Source organism: Mustela putorius, unplaced genomic scaffold, assembly GCF_011764305.1.
Source record: "Mustela putorius furo isolate JIRA1106 unplaced genomic scaffold, ASM1176430v1.1 tig00003863_pilon_pilon_pilon, whole genome shotgun sequence".
In the NCBI taxonomy this organism is placed as follows: Eukaryota; Metazoa; Chordata; class Mammalia; order Carnivora; family Mustelidae; genus Mustela; species Mustela putorius.
The window spans coordinates 7,383,902-7,408,243 of record NW_025422015.1 but is presented as its reverse complement, the minus strand read 5'-3'; the positions used below and the strand labels follow the sequence as shown (position 1 = coordinate 7,408,243).

Here is a 24,342-nt window from a genome sequence, read left to right as displayed (position 1 = left end):
CCCGAGGTCTGTCCACCCTGAGTCCCATGAGCTGTTCCCCAGCTGAGAGGCAAGCGAGCCTCCCAGAGCCTGGGAAACACACAATGGGAAGGTGTGGAAAGACCGAGCCGTGGAAGGAAGGGAAAGGGGTGGGAAGAGTTCCGGGCTGATTGCAAAACAACCAGCACCAAAAACGGTAGATTGCCAGGAGGGGAAGCTTCTGTAAGAAGTTGTAGGGCAGGCGCCTGGGTGGCTCAGTCAGTTAAGCCTCTGCCTTCAGCTCAGTTCATGTTTCCAGGGTTCTGGGATCAAGTTCTTCTTCGGGTTCCCTGCTCAGCAGACAGCTTCCTTCTCCCTCTTCCTCTGCTATACCCCTGCCTGTGCTCTCTCACTCCCTCTGTCAAATAAACAAATAAAATCAAAAAAAAAAAAAAAAAATTCCAGGGCAAAAAATGAGTAAAGAGAAAGGGCCAAAGCAAAGAGAAATAATAAGACCAAATTAAGAAATGGAAGAGCTAGATAAACCCTTAGAATAAATTCTCAGTGACGGACATGTTGCCCTTTGAAACAAAACCAGAGAGAGCCAAAAGTATGGGAAGACAGTCTTTTCTGCCTCTGCCTCTGGTTTGGGATGCTGAATTATTGGCTTTTATTTCCCAGGCAAGCACGCTGCTTTCCTAGTGAGGAGAGTTTAAGGTAGTGGCAGAGGTAACAGCCTGCCCCCCCTTTCCTTGGGCCGTCATTCCGTTCTCTTTTCTCTCTCTCACTTTCCTCCCCAGACTTCCTACAAATAAGAAAGAAGCACTTGGGGAGAGCTCTGGTGCAAGTTCCAGTAACAACGTTGGCAGGTGAATTGTGCACGTACAAAGTGAGTCAATTTATAACCAAGATCAGGGGGCTGTATCCCTCCCAGGGGAAAAAACACTTATATTGACGTGTTTATGTTTTGGAATAATAATATTTGTCCATGTGAAAATATGTGCGATTCCTTTCTGCCACACCATATGGCTGATTACTATTCATAATCCAAACAGTAGCAGCTGCTGCAGAATTTTGAGAACAACTTTTCTTGAAGTAAAAACAGGCAAACTAGCAGACGTCATATATGGTCTCCACGGTGTCACTAGTGATTCACCAGAAATCTACAATTAATCCAGTACGGTCTTTATGAATAGCTCAGCAATTCATTTTTCTAGCCACTTTCATTCTCCCCCTCTTATCCGACCCTACCCCCTCTCAACCTGTGCCCTCTAGGGCCAGGCTACCTTGGGAACGCAGATACACGTTAGCCCAAACCATTGACCACAGAAGTTCCCAGTTCGGTTGTTGTTGACTGATGACAGCTGCCAGAAAAACAAATTGCAGGTCATTTATGCCCTGGTTCGCCCTGTGGCTTCCTACACTGCTGAACCACATTCTATATTTGTGGTTAATCAGACACATGAAGGCATTGAGGCAGTTAACGAATCCCTCTCGGGCCTACTTGGCCCAACTCTGAGGTAATGGAAAATGTAGAGTAGCACTTTCTCCGGACCATTTGAATGTGGTTAGCAGAAACCCCCAAGGTTTAAGAAGGGAGTGACTTTCAGAAGAGGCATTGGTAGAAACCACCACAATCCACAGCACAAAACAGCCTAATTTCATAGAGAAGTATCTGCAAGTCATTCTTCCATCATGGCATCTCGTCATTCGGAGACCCCCGAAGAGCTTTAGAAAATCAAAACACTCTTTTTTCTTTTTCCATTCATTTATCCAAAACATTCCTTATGCTGATTCTACACATCACAATGGTAAACATCCAGACTATTTAGCAAAAAAAAAAAAAAAAAAAAAAAAAAAAAAGTCCTGACCCAATGTACCAAAACTTAAGCCAACGATGAAAGTATATTTAGATAATTTTCCATTTCCGTTAGTTTAATCTTCTTTAATGCCCTGTGTTTGCATGATGTATCATGGTTTTCAGGGTGTTTTTCAGGGTGTTTTTGTATATATTATTAGTAATTGAGATTTCTTGCCCCCCGCCCAAGACTGTCAGGTGACCCAAATCCATAGACGATCGTTAGACTGGGATATTATCTCTGGCCTGGATGCACTGTCCTGTTCTCCCCACAATGGGTATCACTAATTTCCAAAGTGTTTCCGTTGTCTTCCTGCAGCCATTTGTCTTTTTCAGGTGTCTACTGGTCAATTCTCTAAGTACCTGCTGCTTTTATCACAAGTTATAATAGGGTGATTTATCAATGTCATTCTCCTCACTCGCCACAAGAGAGCAACTACAAGATATTATGGAATTGGTCTGCATACTTGGCCTTTAACAACAGTCTCTGATTTGAAATGGCATTTATGCCTCTGTGGTCCCAGAGCTTGTCAAAAGGTCTCTGAGTCAGCCTTAACTTTGCCAGCCTCTGCCTTCAGGGGGCATTAGGTGATTGTTTCATAAACTTCCCTTTCCCAAAAGGAATATCTGACATTTCCAAGTCACTTCTCGTGCTTAGGAGCTATGTGTGAATGCGTGCGTCTGCTCCTCATTTCCGTGTTTCTTATCATCATAATCAGCCTGACTCCAGCTAACTGTGTGGTTGCCCTACAGCCCTATAATGTGATTTCAGGACTGAGTAGTCCGAATAGGTTGTTCTAATAGCAGATGCCTGAAAGCCTCTACTTGTCCATCCTCACCTTTTCCCAGTTCCCAGGAAATCTTTGCTCCACAAGCTCAGTCCTGCCCATTCTCAGAATCTGTCCTGACCCACAGGTAGTCATTACTTGAACAGGAATCAGTCCTGCTTTCTGAAGCCCTGGGCACGCTGTCCTGCACCTGAACTCCGCCCATGCTAAGCTGGTGGGCATGCCTGGGAGGCTGCCACTGCTTTCGGATTTGTTTGTGTTCCCCTGCTGAGATGCAGCTGTCCTACTCCTGCCCACTGGTGGCGCTGCTGAGCAAGCACTCCCCTTTCCTATTCCAGTGACTCAGGTGCCTTCCAGGTGTGCCTAGAAACAGAATCACATGATGATGTTCAAGGGCTGCAGACAGGTTTACCTTTATGGGCCCCTTCCTCCATTGAAAAATAAAAAATTGTATTTTTTAACTTAGTTGGATTAAAGACAAATGTATTGATAGTATACATGAAAACATTTATTTGACTTGAAAGTATATTCTTCGCTTCTGACTTTAATTTCTTGAAAAGGAATTAATACATTTACATGGATTCCTAAAAGTACTGTCAGCCCTAGGCACTGTGTTCAATGAACCTGATGGATGAGCTAGCCCTAGCTAGAAATGGACGTTTGGGACAAACCCTTTTGCCTTAGATCAGTGTTTCAAAGTTCAGTCCTTTGCAAATCACATTTAGAGATGTAATCACGTTGTTCTTCCCAATACAAGTTTTCACCTACTATTTCTCTTTAAATGCATCTTCTTTGAAATTTTAGCAACTATATTTCATGAGAAAGTTTATGTCACTAGCATAAAACCTGTATAACTTGCTGTAGGAACTGCATGTTTGCATTCCCTCAAAATTTGTGTGTTGAAACCCTAATCCTCAGTGTACAGTATTTGGTAGTGGGAACTTTGAGAGGTAATTAGGTCGTGAAGGTAGAGTCCTCAAGATAGGATTAGTGCCCTCATAAGAAGAGACACAAGGGAGCTTGCTTTTCTCCCTGTTCTTTGTGAGTCCCTCTTGGGAGGAGGACACAATGAAAAGACAGCTGTCTGCAAAGCAGAGAGTAGGTGTTCACCAAGAACTGAATCCACGAGCAGGTTGATCTCCGCCTTTCCAGGCTCTAGAACTATGAAAAACAAGTGCTGTTGTTCATGCCACCTAGTCATGCTAATTTGGTATTAGCAGCCCAAACAGATTAACACACTTTTCATAAATAGAAAATACTCATTAATACAAATTAACATAAATACATTATGTATTTAAGTTTGCTCAAGTTCAGCCTAACTCTAGTGTGCTGAGTTCCTCAGCATCTCTTGTCCTCTACCAGTCCTCATGCAGTCAGTGGTTGGACTAATGACCAGCCCGAAGGCATCCACCCTGGTTACGGTTTTCAATGTATTCCCTGTTCAACCACCATCGAGGTTCCTGCTCCAAACTAAATGAGCCAACTGGACCTCCCCAACTCAATTTAAAAATTGACAGATCATCCCCACCCATCAGGATGGATTTTCCTGGAAAACATCACTGGCTATCACAATCTGACTCACCATTTCTCTCTGAAATGGCACTGTCCAATAGAACTTTCTCGGATGATAGAAATGTACTATGTCTGCAATTGCCAGTACAGTACCCACTAGACACATGTAATTACTGAGTGCTTGAAATGTGGGTAGTGTGACTGAGAAATGAAATTGCTACTTTTATTTAATTTTAATTAATTTACATGTAAACTCTTGAGCCACATATGTCTATGTGGCTACCATATTGCACAGGTCAGCAGGAGAGTGTATGATTGTTGACTGTGGCCATTCTTTTTAGGGTTCTAGATATCTGTCTCAGAAGTGATTAGTTCTAAAATTCTTTCCCTTTCCTTGAAGCCTACCATGCTACACAGCCAAGATGAGTAGTGAAATGGATAACACTTAAGCTATTTGATATTAACATCCTAGTGTGAAAGAAAGCTTTGGGAGAAGGTATAATGGAAGGAAGCAGGAGTAGGATATGAGAACCCTGTGTGCTACTGGGAGTCATGGGGAGTGGGGAGAGGGTGGTGTTGAGGGAGAACAGAATGGAGAGATTGAGGTATCAAAGATGAACTTCCCCCCACTTTTCAGTCATGTAAAGCTAACATAACCAAGATACCAAATGTATTAATATCATTTTATTTCCTGATCATTCTTCTCTTTTTTCCTTTTAAAATAATTGTCAGCTGGAGTCAAAGGTTTAGCTTCAGACTAAGCAGTCTTCCCAATGGTTTCTCATTGATCTGGTAAACCTGGGAACTACAGCTTTACCGGCCTCAAGCCCCAGGCTCTAGTGTTCAAATCTTGGGACCAACTCTACCTAATCAGATTCAGGACAAAAGCTGGTGCTTCCTCAGATTCCAATGAGTCCCTAGGGGTCCATGACTACATTTAAGTTGACCTTTGAGGAACCCTGTAATGGCACTCACTGGTGTAGCACACACACAGATGACTGTCTGCCCATACCCCCTCTCCAACACCCTTTGCCGCCTTACCCTTGGAGCCCTCCAGCCCATGTGGTTTACAGCTTCTTCTGGGAGACCACGAGTTCACAGACAATGACCCCATCTGGAATTCATGGAATGGAACAGCAAATTGATCACCTAAGCCAATCATGGAATTCTGTTTGTCTCTCATGGAATTGATTGTGGGAGACTACACGGCCTATAGCTGGAAAAACTTGCCTACCAACAAAAAGAGATGCATAGAAGGTGATCTTCCTTCCTCCACTGGCATTGTTGGGTCTGCAACTGAGGCCAGAATCTGGAGCAGTATCATTCATTCACCTGTGATGTACCAAGTTGACCTGCTGGCTGGTGGAGGGGCTGGGTGGCCAGAGCCCTTGATAGTGCAGAAGAACAGGCAAGTTAACCCTGAAATGAGTTGCTCTTCCTCTTTGTGACATAATCAACCTCCTAATAGGTTAAGACATTTGGAATTGGGTCTTCTGTGATTAGTGGCCAAAAGCATCATCGCTGATGCAATGATGACACAGTGTGGAGTTCTTATTGCCTCTGATTTGACTTAAAACTTCTTTCCACCAGAATATGAGCAGGCTGAAGCCTTAGCTGTTTCTTCTTTTGTGGATTGAAAAACTGATCTTTCCTGACAGTTTATTCTTTTACTTCTGGGATGCCTCTCCGTATAAAATCCCTACTAAACTTGATTTATTTCTTCCTCTTTGACATGGGAATAAAGAACCAGGAAACCATTCTCTTTCACTAATCAGTGATTAGCCATAGCTGATAATAAAAAATAAATTCTAAATAGCAATTGGTAAATAATAACAATAAGACATGGCCATTTGCAACAATGCTTTTAATTACAAATATAAAATATAGTTTTATTTGTGTCATTAGGAGTGAGTCCTTTTTCTGCTAAGCATGGAATGTTGAACACTTACTTAATGGGCATAATTCTATTTCCATCGTGGAGAAGGGACAAATAATAGCAGCCTTAGCCCCAAAGCAAAAACCCTTTGGGGAGTCTGTCTCCACTAATGCATACATTGATATACATGCATATTTCCCATTAATACTAATAGAACCTAATGCGACTGTATAAATCACCTGAATTTTGATGCAGTGTGAATGTGATGTTGGATGATTCAAGATGAACTCACAAAATACATTTGTCTGGGAGCTATTTCTTAATATGCCTTTATCATGTAGCTGGATTCCTCCCCTGTGACTGAAATATTAATCAAAGGCTGTTTTCCACCGGCTCCCATCCTGGGCCTCCGCCCTGTCCTCCTCATGCAAAGAGATGAAGTAGGCTCATCTGTGTCACTGTGTCCCTCTACCCAGGTATCCTTTAAGATTCTACTGGAAGAAAGAAAAAGGGAATGGATGGAAAAGAGAAATTAAGACGGATTTTCCTTTTCGTGGGAAGTAGTGAGCAGGGCTGGGCTGCATTAAGTATATACATGTTCTTGAATCCTGGCCAAGGATGAGGAATTGACACATCTTTATTCCCCACTCTGTCCTCACCCATTGTCAGCCATATCGAGCATCGTACCCCCAGGCCTCCAGAACAGCATTTTTTACCTCCCCTGTCACTGTGCTCTCTGGGAGAAATGCATCATATGTGCCTTCCACTCAGAGCCGTGAGAACCCATTCCAGCCAGCTGGCCTGGCTCTTCTGCTCTCTCTCAGATCTCTCTCCTCTCCTACCTGGATTCTCAGCAGAGCAATGGCTCACAGAGACTTGTGCCTCCCCCATCACAGGCAAAAAAGAACAAGCGTACCCTTAAGAATCAGACAGAAAGAAAAACGTGGATTCTAAGCAAAAACGTACATAGTCTGCATTTACTGCTAGACCCCATAATCTTGGGATTACAAAAAATAAGCGCTGGAAAGGATTTCTGGCAATATAACAAAATCAGTTTCCATCTAGCAGCTGCTGCTTTGCGTAGCTGGCAGAGCCCTGAGTGTTTCCATGCGTGTTTCACGGGGCCTGAAAACACCGACACTGCCCCCCTCTTATAGGTAAAAATACTGAGGACTTTTTGAAGATGCTGCGAACCAGCATCTGTGATTTCTGTTAATAAGTTTGAAATCATTTTGTTACTTCTCTATTCCAAGAGAGTGGTGGACTAATTAAATATAGAGCTGCTGAAATAGGTTTTTAAAATTTACAGTGCCTTCTAATTCCCCAAACCTACATAAAGCCCTCAATGAATCTCAGGGTCTACTGAAACATTGCAGGATTCGAGTGGTCATTATAATCTGCCTGCACCCAAGGGAACACGAGGATTAAGCGAAGCTTTAATTAATACTAGTCGAGGGTTAGAGGGAAAGGGATGAAGTTGTAGCAGATCTTCAAATCTTACTCAAAATTGAGACATCTTGTTAAAAATGCAACATTTTTCATACTAGCTATCAGGAGGTATTATTCTGTCTATAAAATTAAAAGTTCCACTTTTAAAAGAAAACATGATCCCAGAATAAAAGAGTTTGTGCGGTGTAACTCTTTTATCTCCATTGGAAGCAAATACGGTTATTTGGACCATAAAGCACTGGCTTGGGTATCTTCACCCTGGTGGCATCTTGTCAAATTGTGAACATCAGACTTCGGAGGAACCAAAGGTGGGCCACCACCCACAAAAACAATTGAATTCATTCTTCCATTCATTCAGTATTTGGTCCTGTGCCTGCAGCAGGAATAAATACAAAGAGCAGACATGATCTTACCCTTCCAAAGTTTCCTGAACTGGGAAGAGGAAACCAGTGAAAAGGCACTGAAAGAAGGGAATGGAAATCTATTGGGACATTTACTTAGGTTGTCTCGCATACTCCTAATTATAGCCCTCGTCGCGTAGGTAATATTATCCCCATTTTACAGCTTGGAGCACAGAGACTTTAAGTAACTGAGCCAAGGTCACACAGCATGTGAATGAAGTAGAAATCAAACTCCCATACGTCTGATCGTGCTCTTTGCACAGCACCATTGTTAAACTCGGTGACCCCCCCACAGCCGTCCAGTATCATGTAGGTGGACTTCGACACCTGCCACCTGCCGCTGACTGACTCTGGAAGTAATGCCCTCAACTGCGATGGTGATGGTGGAGCCCGCATTCCTTCTCCGGAGACACGCTGGAATGGAGAAGAGAATCCAGGAGTGCCATCCCTAGGGGGATTTGCGATGGCATTCTCGAGCAGCCTGGAGGCAGCCCTCAGGCATACCTGAATGAAACCGAGGAATGTTCCCTCTCATCTCCAGGAGAAGAGTGTTCTTCTGACCAGTGAACAAACCAACGTCACTAGGAGTACTTGGAGAGCTCCTTGAGAATTTATTAGGCAGCAGACAGTCCTTGGAATGCTGGAGCTGTGGCAAGAGAGACTGCCTCGGGAACTGGGAGAGTTTAAGACAAAGCCCAGAGAAGTGAGGAATCTTCTTCACCCCATGCATTAGGAAGAGAAGGGAGCCATCGTGTTCATCAGGGCACAGTTCAAATGAATGTGAAGGTAAGAGATATATATATGCTGGGTAGCTTGTTTGGCCATGGGTCCCACACTGTTGTCAAAGGAGAATAAATAAGAGGACAAGCCAAGGTTGGTGACTCAACAATGACATGAAAATGAGGACCTTGGGAACTGGAGAAAGTTTTAACTGACAGTTGTTGTGAGAAGACAGGTCTGTAATTGCTTATTCTTGATCCCAGAACCCAAGTGCTCTGAACACTGAAGTTTTTTGGTGACAAACTTGCCTCAACATGACGTAAGATGGTAATCTTGATTCATCCCTCTGACTGGGAATACTCACGGTTTTGCTGTAGGAACATCTACATATTTACCCTGGGTGATGGTGGTGGCATTAGGGAATATAGAGGATAGAAATGTATTACATTTCTAAGAAAACCAGAGTCTGAATTCCAAAGCACACCTGTCCCCAAGGGATACAGATAGGCAGCTGTATTGTGCATTTACGTCTCTATGATCTCACTTAATCCTCACAAAACTCCTGAGAGGCTGGTATTATTTACCCCCAATTTTATTTAAAAAAAAAAAAAAAAGAATAGGGAGGCATTTATTTGATTAATTCCAACCAGTAGAAAGTAACAGATTAAGGATCGACCCCCCCCCAAAAAAAATCTCAGCCATGTCCCTGTGCCCCAAGCCTGTTCCATGCGTCATGCCATGCTGTCGGCAAGGACAGTGGCTTAGCCAGCATGGCTCCAGGGGACTTAGACACTGCCAGCTCCTCCTGATAAATCCAGCCCCTGACCCCAATACCTCCCACAGTTGTCTTGGTTTTCATAACAATGTTGCAATGGCTAGGCTAGAGCCTCCTTTTGGCACAAAGTTCTAGAAAGTGTTGCGTTAGAGTGAAACAGGATTCCTTTTAAAACTCTGATGTCTTGCGGTGCCTGGGTGGCTCAGTTGTTAAGACTTTGCCTCTGGTTCGGGTCATGATCCCAGCTTCTGGGGATCAAGCCCCACATCAGGCTCCCTGCTCAGTGGGGAGCCTGCTTCTCCCTCTCTGCCTTCCCTGTGCTTGTGTTCCCTTTCTTGCTATCTTTCTCTGTCATAAATAATAAAATTCTTTAAAAAATAAAAGATAAGGGGCGCCTGGGTGGCTCAGTGGGTTAAGCCGCTGCCTTCGGCTCAGGTCATGATCCCAGCGTCCTGGGATCGAGTCCCACATCGAGCTCTCTGCTCAGCGGGGAGCCTGCTTCCTCCTCTCTCTCTGCCTGCCTCTCCGTCTACTTGTGATTTCTGTCTGTCAAATAAATAAATAAAATCTTAAAAAAAATAAAATAAAAGATAAAACTCTGATACCCTCCAGCCTCCTAGAGAGGACACTGTCCTCGAGGACAGTGGTCTTAAAGCTTGAAGGGAACTCAGAGTCCTTTGAGAATCCGATTAAAGCTATGAACCATACAAATGACTCCACAGAGTAAATTATTCATCCTGTTTCAAGGGAACCTATTTATGAACTCCAGGTTAAGAATCTCTGTTCTTGGGGCGCCTGGGTGGCTCAGTGGGTTAAGCCGCTGCCTTCAGCTCAGGTCATGATCCCAGAGTTCTGGGATCGAGTCCCACATCGGGCTCTCTGCTCAGCAGGGAGCCTGCTTCCTCCTCTCTCTCTCTGCCTGCCTCTCTGCCTACATGTAATCTCTCTCTGACAAATAAATAAATAAAATCTTTAAAAAAATAAAAAAAAAAAAAAAAAAAAAAAGAATCTCTGTTCTTAGCTTTCAGGGGATTAGCCAATTGTCCATAACAAAATTCATAGCGAAGTTCAACTTTAAAGAGTGAAGATCATTTCAACTAATATAATTCAATGAATCAGTCAAGATACAGTTGCCAGTAAAGCCTAGAATTTCCTGGACAAAGAACGTGTGTGTGTGTGTGTGTGTGTGTGTGTGTGTGTGTGTGTGTGTGTGTGTGTCTGTCTGTCTGTCTGTGTGGTGGCATATTGGAAGGAAAGACTGGACAGGAGCTGAGATTCATCTGACTTCTCAAGAAATCTACCCATATAGGTATTATTAAATCTTTACATTTCTGTTGATCTCTCTGCTCTTACAAGCAAGGAAAGGGTCAGTCCTGAAATCTGGGACTGCATGAGAAGTTACTTTCGGCCCAGGATCTCGTAATGATCTTCTGTATGTACATGCTGGGAGACTCCAGGTCTCCTAGGTAGATTCCTCATTATCATCGTCAATACTAAAACTTGCAAACCACAGTCAAGGCCCAATTATCAAGATTCTCCAGCTGGCACTGTAACTGTATTGTTTACTTTCCCCCTCGCTCTTTTGATTTACTGGGGTTCTAAGCCATTATTTTCTAAAACTAAATGTTTCCCAGTCTTTTTATATCTCTGGTTTGATAGTTATGATGACCTACTCCCATGAGAATAAAACTGGAAAGGATGAATAAAAGTGTGTTCATCATGAGCCAGTACAGAAAACAACTCCTCCTCGGAAATTCAGAAACGTAATAATGGCAGATTTTGTTTTTTACATGATTACCTTTATGACAGCTCTGTCACTCCACACCAAGTGCCATATATTTGGGTGGCTCTTTCCCTGACGAGAGTATCCATGGCCCATGACACTGGGCTGAACTATATTCCTGGTTTGTGCATGTGGTAGTTGATAGAAACTGATGGTGCGTGCGTTGCGATGTGAAGTCAAAAAAAAAAAAATAGGCATGTTCAGATGAGTACAACGCTCGTATGTCCTTCATTTCCCACATGTTAATAAATAAGATTAAATGACAAATGCAGTGCAGCAAAACTGGCTACGTTCTTGGCCTCTGGAGTTAATCCAACCTGGATTGGGATCTTGAATCTATCACGTACCAGCCGAACGACTGTTGACAAGTTACTTCATCTCTCGATGCCTCATTCTCCATAAAATGGTATTAAAAATAGTATTTCCCCAAAGAGTTGTTTTAAGGATTAGTTGAGATGATGCATGTAAAGCCCTCAGCACAAGGTAATATTTTCTCTCAGGATGATAATCATGTCCCAGCTCTGTTCTCCGGTAAGGCCCCTCTCTGTTGTTGTTTGGGCTTAAATACAGCTGAATCTCTAGATGTGCCAAAGTGTGTATTTATTTGGTATTTCTCTCAGCTCTGGATAGCAGAGAATGAGTGCATGGAGAAGAGGGAAGGCAAATCTCATACTACCCTAGCATTTTGCGTGCAAGGAAGATGGAAGCTTCCATGGCAAACGGCTTTTTTTTTGCAAACAGCATGGCAGCCTCACAGGAACTCGGTGTTCTTTCACTGAACGGAGCTGAACGAGTGAGACAAAGAGAAAAACTGTCCCCTTTTCCACCTGCTTCCTCCCTGGCATCTTGTCCCCTTCAGCTGCGGTCCTGTGGTTGTCACAGGTGAATGGCTCAGATTTGTTCCAGACCAAAATATCCTAGGGAGGCAGGTGGGTCTGTCCAAGTCACCCCTGGTCCCCAGGAGCCCAGAGATGCCAGGTTCCTCTGAGATCAGCATGGGGATCACCTGTCACCCTGTCACCTTTCTCTGCGGAGTTGGACTGAAGACCCCGCCAGTAATGGGACAGGCTCTCGGTAACAAAGCCTGCTGGCCCGGCATTATTTTTCTATCAGCCTTGAGTAGCTTTCAGCCTAAAACCACCTGTCTCATTCCATCTGAAATCCAGCAAATATCTGGAAGAAAAATCCCCATTTGGAAATTGGTGGGCATGTAGAGATCCTAGTTTCTTAGAAATTAATGAAATTTCAAAATGTGCATCCTAACAAGGCAGACGTTCTAAAAGAGGAAAGGGTTATAAGACTTAGCATGTTTAAATAATGGTAAATGGGCCTTCCATCACTTGGTTCAGCAGAAGCTAAAGCTTATGATCTTATGCTCCTGGAGAGGAGAGGGGCTGTCTTTAGGACAGGTCCAGAGACTTCGCCGGGCTGCCTTTCATCATGGCTCATTGCTGGGAAACTTGCAATAGATTAAAACATTTGAAAATGAGAGTCTCTGAAATAAACAGCCCTGTATGAGATGTCATAGAAAGCAACATTTTAATGACTATCCTATTACTGATGATAAAGTAGGGTGTCATTTCATTATATACCCAGGTGTAAAGTTCAAGTGTAAAATCAGAATCACTTTACAAAGAGAGCTTGCCTGGACTTTTCTGCAGTACTAAAATTGTGTTATGGTAAATAGTGTGCAGAACTAGCAGAAAATACCTAATTCAAAAAATAATAATAATAACCTTTTTTTGGCAGAGCTATCACTGCAAATACCTTCTAATAAGTAACTATGAATGGAAATTTTCCAGAATATGGATGACATGAAGGAATTTTGCAGTATTATTTTCCCACATCTACTTTTACCACTTTTTTGCTTGTTTCTTTTTCCTACTATTTTTACTTTCTGGAGAAAAGTGCCCAGATTTCTTGTTTACTTGGCCCTCCGGACTTCCTCATGTTTGTGCAAATAAGGTCTTTAATATTTATTCATTTTGGAATCTCTTTATTATTTTAAGACTTGGGGCCAGAGGAAAAGAAAATACAAAGTATATTGAATTACTTACAGTGGCCGCTAATATTGTTAGTGTAATACCACGAACAAAAACAGAAAACAATGGGCTGGAGTCAGGACATGTGGGCTTCAATCCATTCGTCTCCTGGAAGCCTGCTGGCATTTTGGGGACATTTATCTGAGGTGACCAATTGGCTCCACACAGCTCTGAAGGGTCCGGGGGCACTGCCCAGCAGGGTGTTAGAAAAAAGTGTGGGGCACCAGTTCTGGAGGCAGCCCCTCTCAGCAATGTATGTCCCCCGTGACCTCGTTTGATCTCTCTGACTTCCCTCACCTCTACCAAGAAGATCGTAATGGCGTCCCCCGGACCATGGTAAGAGAATTAGGTTAAGGACTTAAAAAAGTCTTGTGCTATAGAGTGCTTTACCCCTGGTGCCTAAAACAGGGTGTGCACTGGTTCCTATGTACCTCCCAGCCCCACTTAGCACCCAACGGCACCAAATAAAGAGACTCTGGAGCCAGACTGCCCTGCCACTTACTGGCTGTGCCATCTTGGACAAGTGACTTCATCTCTCTGTTCCTCAGCTTCCCCATCTGTAAGACACTGATAATACGCCTAGTCACCAACCTCACAGAAATACTGTAAGATTTTTTTTTAAATCAAGATAGAAATCATGCCCCTGTTGTGGCATGAACTGAGTGCTTACTCTGTGTCATCGACCCACCATGCTTTACATACCTTATCCCTTTCCCCTGCGTGGCAGCCTGTGAGGTGCTGTTCATTCGTAGCCCCGTTTTGCGGACAAGAGACAGAGCTTTGCTCATGTTCACAGAGTCAGCAGGCAAATGGAGGCAGGGTTCAAATACAGGTCCCCCCAATATAAAGCATGTGCTTCCCAGCCCTACAGTCTGAGCAGGACCTGTGTCCCCCTGGCCCCCAGAGATGGCATGTGCTGGTCGGAAAGGCTAAGATGCTTCCAAGACAGGTCCAGGCACTCACATCCTTGTGGAAAGCCGTCAAAGATCTTGAGCCCTCGGTGCTCAGGAAGCACCCCCCATTCAGGCTGACTCACATACCAGTACCCTCATTTGCAAACCAGATTCTGGGTTGAGTGTAGCCTCCCCGTCAAGAGGGCACTGTATACTCTGCTTAAAAGTCAAGCACTTTTTAAAACATCTGCTTGAGATTGTGTGGCCCTGATTGAAATGAAAAACAAACTCAGCTGCCAAGCAACGGTGAAAAGAGGACAGGAGAAGAAAACTAGTGACAAACAGCTAGTTAGCACATCCCAACAGATGGTTATAATAAGAGCCCAATGAAAAAATAACCCAACAAGTAAAGTTACTGAGGTCTTGGCCAAAAGTTATTTTACATTCCAATATGTAAAATATAAAACTGTTTTTTTTTTTCTATCAAATGATACAGATCTGTAGACCTAGTTGTTGCTAATGGGAAATGATTTTAATTTGATGGGTCTGTCCTGATTCTGCTGTCCCAACGCGTCTGACTGCAGCAGAAAGCTCCCAGGCCTTTGTCCTCAGCCCTCCATGGGGCAGGAGGAGGAACAGCTTCCTCTCTGCTCCCAGCACCCATGGAAGGACAGAAAACACTCATGCTAGCAGGACTTTGGAAGAAAAAGTTCTGGTCCAGACATTCTAGGTCACACAGCTAGTAAGAGGCAGTCAGGAATCAAACCCAGGCAGTTTGGAGGCCACATATCCCTGTCAGCTCTTCTGCTTCTTGGGGATGATCATTCAATCTTCTTGGACCATAACTTGGGTGCCTGTCTCAGGATGGACTTGTTTACCCTTTCCTAAAAGAACCATACACATTTATAATCTCTAAAACCTACCCTCCCAAAGTGAACTAACTTAGAGCTCACAGCTAACACGGCACTTCTGGGCTCAGCCAGACGGTGGATGCGGAAGCAGAGCTGGGGAAACGAGCTCACTTCAAGAGACTTTGATGGGGAGGCCAGGTTCATAGGAGCTGTGAGAAGTCAGGCTTGGCATCGGTTATAGGAACAGTGTGCAAAGCATACCCACACCTCCCTTGCCTTCTCAGAGAGAGAGAGAAGCCTTGCTTAAAATCTTAGCTCAAGCTAGCATACGAAAATACCATAGACAGGGTGGCTTCCACCCATAAAAACAATCATTTATTTTTCACAGTTCTGGAGGCTGGGAAGTCCAATATCAAGACTCTGGCAGATCCCAACTGATAGTTAACTCCTTCTCCTTATATCCTCCTATAGCAGAGAGGGGAAGAGAGGCCTAGCTCTTTCCTCTTCTTAGAAAGACACCAGTGCCATCGTTGGGCCCCACGCTCCTGATCTCATTACCTCCCAAAGGCTCCACCTCCAAATACCATCACATTAGGACTTCAGCCTATGACTTTGGAGGTGACACCAACATCCAGTCCACAGCACTGGGAATAAAACAGTTGCCATATTTACTCTTGCAAAACCATCTTTGACCCCGTTTTTCCTTCTCCCTCAGCCCCTACATCTCACTGGTTGTCTCTTCTTCTTAGAAATTACACCAACTCCTTTCTCCCTGCTTTCAGTGCTTATCACTTCCAGTCCCGAACCTCGCAGTCCAGTTCTGCTGATCTCACTGTCCTTCTGCTTTCTGTACATAAATGTTTAATCATTTCCTCTTCTGCTTAAGAGGTTGAATCCCCCATTGCCTGTATGATCAAAGTTCTTTATCCCCAAATTCTTGTTCCCTCTAGGATCTGATCTTCACTCGGCTATATGAATTCTCTGCTCCAAACAAACTAGTCTTTCTCTATTCATTAATATGCCTCACGGTTCCCACCTGTTACCCTGTCAGTCAGCACTGCCCATAGATCCAAGTAAGATGGGGTTTTGCTCCAGCTTCACGCTCTAGGGGACATTGCTCGGACCTTATCGTTCTTCTGGGGATGGAAAATTGAGAGGAATGAGGGGATGCGTTCACCCTGAGCCCAAGTCCTTCTGCCTAATCCATGCTGTGGATACCAGAGATCCAAGCTTCCTTGTTTCAGTAGTGCAATGGCAGCTTCTGTGGCCGGACTACACGAGGATAAGGATTGGGGGTGAGAAGACTAAGCTTAGACTTATAGGTCAGAGTGTTTACACATGTGAAAATGAGGAACCTGGGATGGGCAGGGAGGGGACATGCCTCATACCAGGGGCCAGGGCCTGGCTCTCCCATCGCACTCCCAAATTCCAGAACCTGATGATTATACAGATTATTTGTCAAGATAAAAGGACAGAGCGTGTTTTATTTGACAGTTTGTTATCTTGATTTATAACTTTAAGATAGATAGAGCACATTTTATTTAACATCTATTAGTTTGACTTGTGACTTTAAATATTAAGACATGAGGTACATAGACTCCATTTGTGTTTCTGTCCCAGGATCAAATATGTTAGAGACACGCATTCCCTCTACTTCCATTTCTACCAGTCAAGAGTCGACCACCTTTACAATGATAGGTCAGTTCTCACATTAACCATCAAGTCTTTGCTGACTGCCCCAGCTGTGATGTACTTTTCCCATTGCTTCATTCATGAAACAGTTTTAGTGACCTGTTAGGTGTCAGGCACACTATGGTGGGAACTAAAAATATAGATATGAAGAAACAGGCTCTTTCCCCAAAGAGCTTACTTGCTACAAAAAGAGGCACAGACATAAACACCTCCCACACACAATCTGTCAACACTTTCTAGGGGCAATACATATGAATTATATTCCAAATAGGACTCTTTCTGCAACCTCCCTGCTAAAACTCCACTTCAGGACATTATGACTCTGATTCTAGACTATACCACTGCTTTTGGCCTGAGTGTGATCCTACCAGCTGCCATAAGGACCTTCTACCCTGCATAAAACCCTCCAGTAACTTTCCACTGCAATTAAAATAAAATCCAGACCCCTACCTGGCCTCCATTAACCCCTCCAGCCCATCTCCTGTATCTCTCCCTCTCATCTTCAACTAGAGTGACTTCTCAAGCCTTCCCTGGCTTCTTTCCATCTCACACACCTCTTGTTCCAATGGAACTTTGGAAGTCCAAAGGGGCCTTTCAACTTGCTGTGCTGTGCCCTATACTGGGAACCCAGTTCCCCTAGATCTTCAGACAGCCTCTTTTTTGTCATCACTTATCTGTTCACTAATGGGAGGCTCTCCAAGTACCTTACTATCCATTATTCTATGTTAGTTTCCTAAATTTGTGTTTACTATCTGTTTCTCCTTCTAGAATTGGATTCCATAGTTTGCCCAGAACTGTCTCCTTAGTACACAAAATGCTTCTGGCATATATTTGGCACTCTACATTTTTGTTGAATGAATAACTGATTGCAATAAAGTATGATACATTCTGGGTACTGTAGAAGTCACAGGAGGAACCTAATTTCATCTGAGGTTGGTTTTGACTACAGTTTGAGCTTGGAGAAGTAGGGCTAGTGGAAAATGTGAAGGCATGGACAGGGATGACAATCCATTCGGTCATGCTAATGAGTTTAAACTTTAATCTGAAATGCACAGGAGCTGTTGAAGTTGAAGGCTTTGAGCAGAAGCATATGATCAGACTTCCATCGTAGAAATATGTGGGGCAGGCAGGAGAAGGGGCTAGAGAAGGCAAAGCTACAGGCAGGGCTTTAACCCAAAGTAAAGCTTACTATATAGAAGAAGGAAGAAGATTCCTATCAGGAAAACAAGTAGAGCTTTAGGCAGCAAATCTACACATGGTATTCCCCCTCCTCCAGGTATAGTCAGGGTGAAAAAGAGGGTCAAGAGGACAATTGCATGGAGGAAAGAAGGAGATAGAAGTTGGCTCTGGTGACTGCTGGGTTTCCATTAGATACAACCTTTGTCAACCGGGATCCCTGGAGACACACTCTCATGTCCAGAGGCATGTCCTGTATATAATGAACTAACTTCCCTCCTGAGCATCTGGAATGGTCCTAGGTGTGGGGTCCTGGTGGAAGAATTGAGGGAACAGTCACTCGGTTCATTTCCTGTGTTCTGCAGGTCGGATGAGGACTCCTGTTGAGAGTTGATTAGATGGTGGTATCACAGGAATACAGAGATAGAAGCATATTTAAGAGAAAGATGGTGATTTCAGTTATAATCACACAGAGTTTGAGGTGAGGCGTGAGTAATGAGCTGTGAAAAAAAAATGAAAGAGAAATCAACATAGAACAGTTAGCTGAAGCCAAGGGAATAAAGGTGGTTGCCCAGGAAAAGGGTAATCAAAGGAAAGAGCCAGGGCAGAGCCCTGGGAAGCCTCATTATTTAAAACTTACCTTAAAGCTGCAGGTTTAAAAAGTTGGCTGGATCAGAGGATGCCAGAAGGAAGAACTAGAAGGAGAAGACAGCAGCTTGCAGAGAAACAGTACACAATTGTGTGTGGTATTAACCAAAGGAGTTTCAAGAACAAAGAGATGGTCGGCAAAGGCAACCATAACAAAGGTGAAACAGGAAATGTAGATTTCCTGTGGATTTGGCAATATGGAAGTCACTTCATCTAATGGTGGGAAATCACCCCAGTGAGTCTTCTCATTTTGAAGCTAAGTGTATTTATTATTATTATTAATTAGTAATTATTACCGTTTCTACTAGTAGTAGTAGTCGTCATAGTAGTTTCAACAGTTGGATGGGAAAAGCAGGCATGAATTACCCTAATCATGTTCAAAATAATCTTTCAAAGTCTCAGAAGGTATAGTTACAAGATAGATTATGATGGATCCTTCCCTCACCAGAGCTACAGCAGTCCATTCTATGAGCAAGCTTCTTAAAAGTGGCAAATAGATCCTGCATGCAATAAATGATTTCTGTGTAGTTCACCATTAAAACAGAATCCATCTTTTTTTTTCCCAGTGATGTGAATTTAATTTATTCCCATTTATTAAAGCTACTTTCTGGGACTTGAAAATGCTTTCTAAATGTTCATTCCATTTTTACATTCACAATCCATTTCATTCAACACGCCTTACTGCAGATTGAATTGCTGGCTAAATTTGAAAGGGATCAATAAATAGCAGCAAAACTACAGGAGGTCATTTAATTTTTTTTTTTTTTTTTTATTAACAGACCCAATAAATCTGAGCCTATTTTCTTCAAATACATCAGCTGGAAATAAAAAATTGCTCTGGGGCAATTTATGAGGTTAAATCTAAAAATAAAATTTTACTTTCATTTGTGGCTATATTAACATGACAAAGCTTCAACAGAGCTTGCTTAGTGTGGAATTTATGGCCCCCATTTGCACAAATATCTTTTATATAACTGTAGAGGAGTAAGTGACTAGATTTGAAACAGTAGACAGTGAAACTAAAAACGCAGTTGGTAAGGAAGTTCTCTGTGTTTAAAGGTTTCAGGCTAGATGTTCAAATTCTGATTTTTAGGCAAAAATTTCGCAGGACTCTTTCATTTTGAAAATCAGCTGCGTCTCCTAGAATTTACCAAGTCTACTTAAGGCAGGAGCAGGGAATTGTTAACCTCCAAGACTGGTTTTCCTTGAGTTCATCTAGACATGGGCTGATTTCGCTTTGGCTACAAGGAGCATCATCTTCTGTTTGGTGAGCTGCGGGGGCTGTGAACAGTGATTAATTGGCTAATTAGGATTTCAAAGGGCAGTGATAACAGTAGTGAACAGCCAAAAGCGATGGGAGAAGTTCAAGTCCATTAAAGCGCTTTGCAGTGATAGAACCTTCCCTTCCTGGGTCTTTCCAAGTCTGCCTTTTCCTCCACCTCCCCCTGTTCACCAGTCCCCTCTGCCCTCAGACTCCAAACCTGCCTCTTACCCTCCCCCTCCCCCTCCCCCACAGGATCCCTTCAGGTTTTCTTTATCCACTTTTTCAGCCTCTTTTTTCTTTTTTAAGATTTTATTTATTTATTTATTTGACAGTTAGAGAAAGCAAGTAAGCAGAGAGGCAGGCAGAGAGAGAGGAGGAAGCAGGCTCCCTGCTGAGCAGAGAGCCTGATGTGGGGCTGGATCCCAGAACCCTGGGATCATGACCGGAGCCAAAGGCTTTAACCCACTGAGCCACCCAGGTGACCCTTCAGCGTCTTTTTTATAGGTTTCTTTACCACTCACAAAAACAAAACGAAAACAGGAGTCTTTTCCTTTAAAAATTTGTATCTTCCCTCTTTTTAAAAAAAAAAAATTTTTTTTTTATTTAAATTCAATTAGCCAACATAGAATACATCATTAGTTTTTGGAGAAGTGTTCAATGATTCACGAGTTGTGTATTACCGCCCTTTTGGAATCCAAAAGCAAGTTGAGTTTTTTCTCTTTTCCCCCAACCTTTGATTGTTTTTATTTGACTGGGGCACCTAGATTTTGTCTTATCTGCTCTGCACCAGTGAGCAACCATATCACGTGGGTTCTCAGACTACCAGGACCCTAAGTAGCTTAGGAATAGTGAATTTGGCAGATAAATCAACAATTCGCATTTTTCCCCAGAAACTACTTCACAAACTTTCCTTCATTCCCAAATTAAAAACCAAGAATCAAGCAACTAAATCAAACTATTCTTTAATTAGGGAATATACCAGCACAGAGCCCACCTGGTGTGACTTGTCTCACTTCAGGTACTTGGACTGGAAAGGGAAAATGGGGACACATGCTCCAAAAGCCCTTATACTCAGTGCCCTCCAACTCACTTTGGCCTGCGGTGAGGCCAGATCTTGAACAAGTGACACTGTAAGAGCATCTTTTTTTTTTTTTTAAGTATAGTTGACACACAATGTTACATTATGCATTAATTTCAGGCACACAACATAGTGATTCCATAAGTTTCCACATTATGCTGTGCCCACCACAAGGGCAGCAAACTTCTGTCACCCTACAACACATACCACTGACTATATTCCCTATGCTGTACCTTTCATCCCTCTAACTTACTTATTCCATAACTAGAAGACTGTAGCAGCCGCACCCCTCTACCCATTGTGCTCTGCCCACCACCACCTTCCTCTTTGGCAACCATCAATCTGATCTCTGTGTTTATGGATCTGACTCTGCTTTTTGTTTGTTTATGCATTGGTTTTACTTTTTGGATTCTACATGTAAGGGAAATCATGTGGCATTTGTCTTTTCTCTGGCTGGCTTATTTCTCCCAGTGTAATATCCTCTGGGTCCATTCGTATTGTTGCAATGGTAACAGCTTTATTTTTTTCTTTTTTTTTTCTTTTCTTTTTTTTTTTTTATAATTGAGAGCGGGGCAGTAGGAAGGGGCAGAGGGAGAGAGAAAATCTCAAGCATACTCCACACTGAGCAGGAAGCCCAATACCAGGCTTGATCTCATGATGCTGAGATCATGACCTGAGCTGAAATCAAGAGTCAGACGCTGAATTAACTGCTTCACCTGGGTGCCGCAAGCTCTCATTCTTTTTTATATACTACTTCTTTATCCATTCATCTATTTATGGACACCTAGGTTGACTATTATAAATAATGCTGCAATAAACATAGGGACAAACATATATGTTTTCAAAATAATGCTTTTTTTCCTTTCGTTTGTGTAAATACTATGTAGTGGACTTATTGGATTGTATGGTATTTCTATTTTTATTTTTTTAAGGAACCACCATACTATTTTCCACAGCTGCACCAATTTACATTTCCACCAAACAGTGTGTGAGGGTTCCATTCTCTTCACATCACCCTCGCCAACACTATTGTTCCTTGTGTTTTTTTTTTTTTTAGCCATTCCAACAGGTATGAGGTGATATCTCATTGCCGTTTTAATTTACGTTTTTCTGCTGATGAGTAATGTTGAGCATCTTTTCATGTGTCTCTGTTAGGTATATGTATGTCTTCGTTGGAAAAATGTCTATCCAGCTCCTCTGATATTTGGAGTTTTTTGGTTTTGAGTTTTTACGAGTTCTTTGTGTATTGGGGGCATTAACCCTTTACCACATATGTCATTTGCAAATATCTTCTCCAAATATTGATTGCCTTTCATGCTATTGATGGTTTCCTTTGCAAAAGCTTACTTCTTAAAAGATTCACAACTGGTTTACCAAGTTAATACCCAGGGCATTATAACTATGACTATATATACATGTTAATACACTTTTTCCCACATAGGAAATATTGAATAAATATGTAAAATAATTTTGCTTCCGTTACCTTATAAATTTGGTTATTGCAGGAAAGGGGTTTACATTTCAAATTTTCACTCCCTACTTACCCTTCAATGACATTCATTCTCTCTCTCTCCAAATCTGTTTACTAAACGACTCATGGGAATTAAAGCTTCTCTTATGATTAGATCACCAGTCTGGGGGCTTCTATTTCCAGCTTTGGCTCAGTTACACTTACCTGACCCGTTGTTCCTCCTTTCCTTATCTCTATAATGAGAATAATAATACTCTGCAGGGGAAATGATTCTCAGATGAAAGCTACCTGAGTGTTGCTAAATCTTTTCATCATCATCCTTAAATAGTGCAAGTTTTCTGGGCTTAGCCAAGGTGAGAAGGGAATCATCCTGAGAATTCCCTAAGAAGACCCAAGAACTAAAAATGTTTCTAGAGAGGCAGCTGCAGCAGAATGATTAAAAGTAAAGACCAAGAGAACCAGACAGACTGGATATGAATGCCAGTTTTGCAACTGACTAAATGGGGGCATAACAGTGACCCCCTTGGGACTGTAATTAGGATTACACAAATTAATATTTATAAAGCTCTAAGAACAGTGCTTTCAATGTCAAAGTGCTGTACTAATAAAAATTTAGCATTTCTGATTATGCTGGAGTAGGGCCCCTCTTTGTCTGAAGAGATGCAGTTCTGCTCACAGTCGCTCAAGAGCAAAAACTGAGTTCAAACAAAGGGGCTTCAGCTCATGAGAGGCAGAAGTGGCCGATGGAGACCAGAAGAATCCATTACTGGTCTTTAAACTATTTTAAACTATTTACTGGTCTTTAAACTATTACTGGTCTTTAAACTATTTTGCGTCTCTACCTCCTAAAAAATAATGTTTGCTCATGTAACTCACACAGTTTAAATTTGATATCTGAAATTGTATTATAACTTAAAGTAAATTTATTTTTATTATTAGGAGGTAGAAAATATGAAATGAGAGAAGATGAGGATTGACTGTAATTGCAAAATATATCTCCTGATTTGATTTGAAAAATAGATTTTACCTGTCTTATTAAATAAACTGTGACAAATCTGAAAGGAATTATATAAAATGTTGATGTGTCGGTTTATCAAATATATCACTAAAATTTTTGGTAGACCCACAAATACATTCCAGTTGCATTTAAAAAGATCACCTTCCATAACCTATACCACTTTGGCTGTTTTAAATTGAGAGCATCTAGGAGTGCCCTCGTGGCTCTGTAGATTAAGTGTCTGACTCTTGGTTTCAGTTCAGGTCATGATCTCAGTATCGTGGGATCAAGCCCCACGTCAGGCTCTGCCCTCAGTGCAGAGTCCTTAAGATTCTCTCCTTCTGTCCATCCTCATCCTGCTCACACTCTCCCTTTCTTTCTAAATAATAATAATAATAATAATAATGAATAAAAGATAAATTGAGAGCATCTCTTCCTCCAAGATTGAAAATATCACTTTACCAGCTCCTAGATTTTACAAAATTAGGTATTAGACAGGGAAAGGCAACAAGCCTGATGTGTTTAAGTTGCCTTAATAAGTCAGTAAAAAGAAGCTTCCTCAAACCATTATTTCTCTTTATTTCTTTGCTTAGCTCTCCAAAAAAGTTTACACCCATGAGCAATGTGCCATAGTAAGATTTGGGACAAGTGATGGGTATGTTTTTATTCTTTCTAAACTGATAGGAACAAATTTACTAAAATCTTTTCTAAAAACATGTGAACTAAGCTCTCTCAAGTAAATCATCCTCAGAAAAAATACAGATGGAAGTTGAAGATATGGAAACTGACTCCTTTTAAAAAGTTGAGCATGTATAGACATGACTCATAATGGCTCCATAGCTTCTCTTCCTCCCAGGAAGATGGAGGGAAGAAGGGGACTCTCTTTATTCCCCAAGGGCTACTGAGATTTGCTGGTTAGAGGAAGCAAGCAGGAAGATATGGTATGGTTGCCTGTTACATGTTGGTACGATAGTTGAACACAGCAGAAGATGAGCAGAGCAAGAGGTACTGTTAGTTCTAGGTGGAGAGAAGACCTGTGATGGTTTTCAATGTGAAAGGCTATCGTCAGTGAAACTCCTTCTATCCCAATCCTTCCCCACTCTCCCCCTG

At 42.3% G+C, this 24,342-nt stretch overlaps 1 protein-coding gene across 1 annotated transcript in view; it reads left to right on the top strand.

The window, feature by feature from the left end:
* Positions 1-8,454: 8,454 nt before the first annotated feature.
* The window catches only part of SASH1 (SAM and SH3 domain containing 1), a 309,610-nt gene continuing 293,722 nt past the window's right edge, over positions 8,455-24,342 (top strand). The window contains exon 1 of the mRNA XM_045066256.1: positions 8,455-8,628. Coding sequence (XP_044922191.1) covers positions 8,617-8,628 — 12 coding nt within the window. The 5' untranslated portion in view covers positions 8,455-8,616. The remainder of the gene's footprint in view (positions 8,629-24,342) is intronic.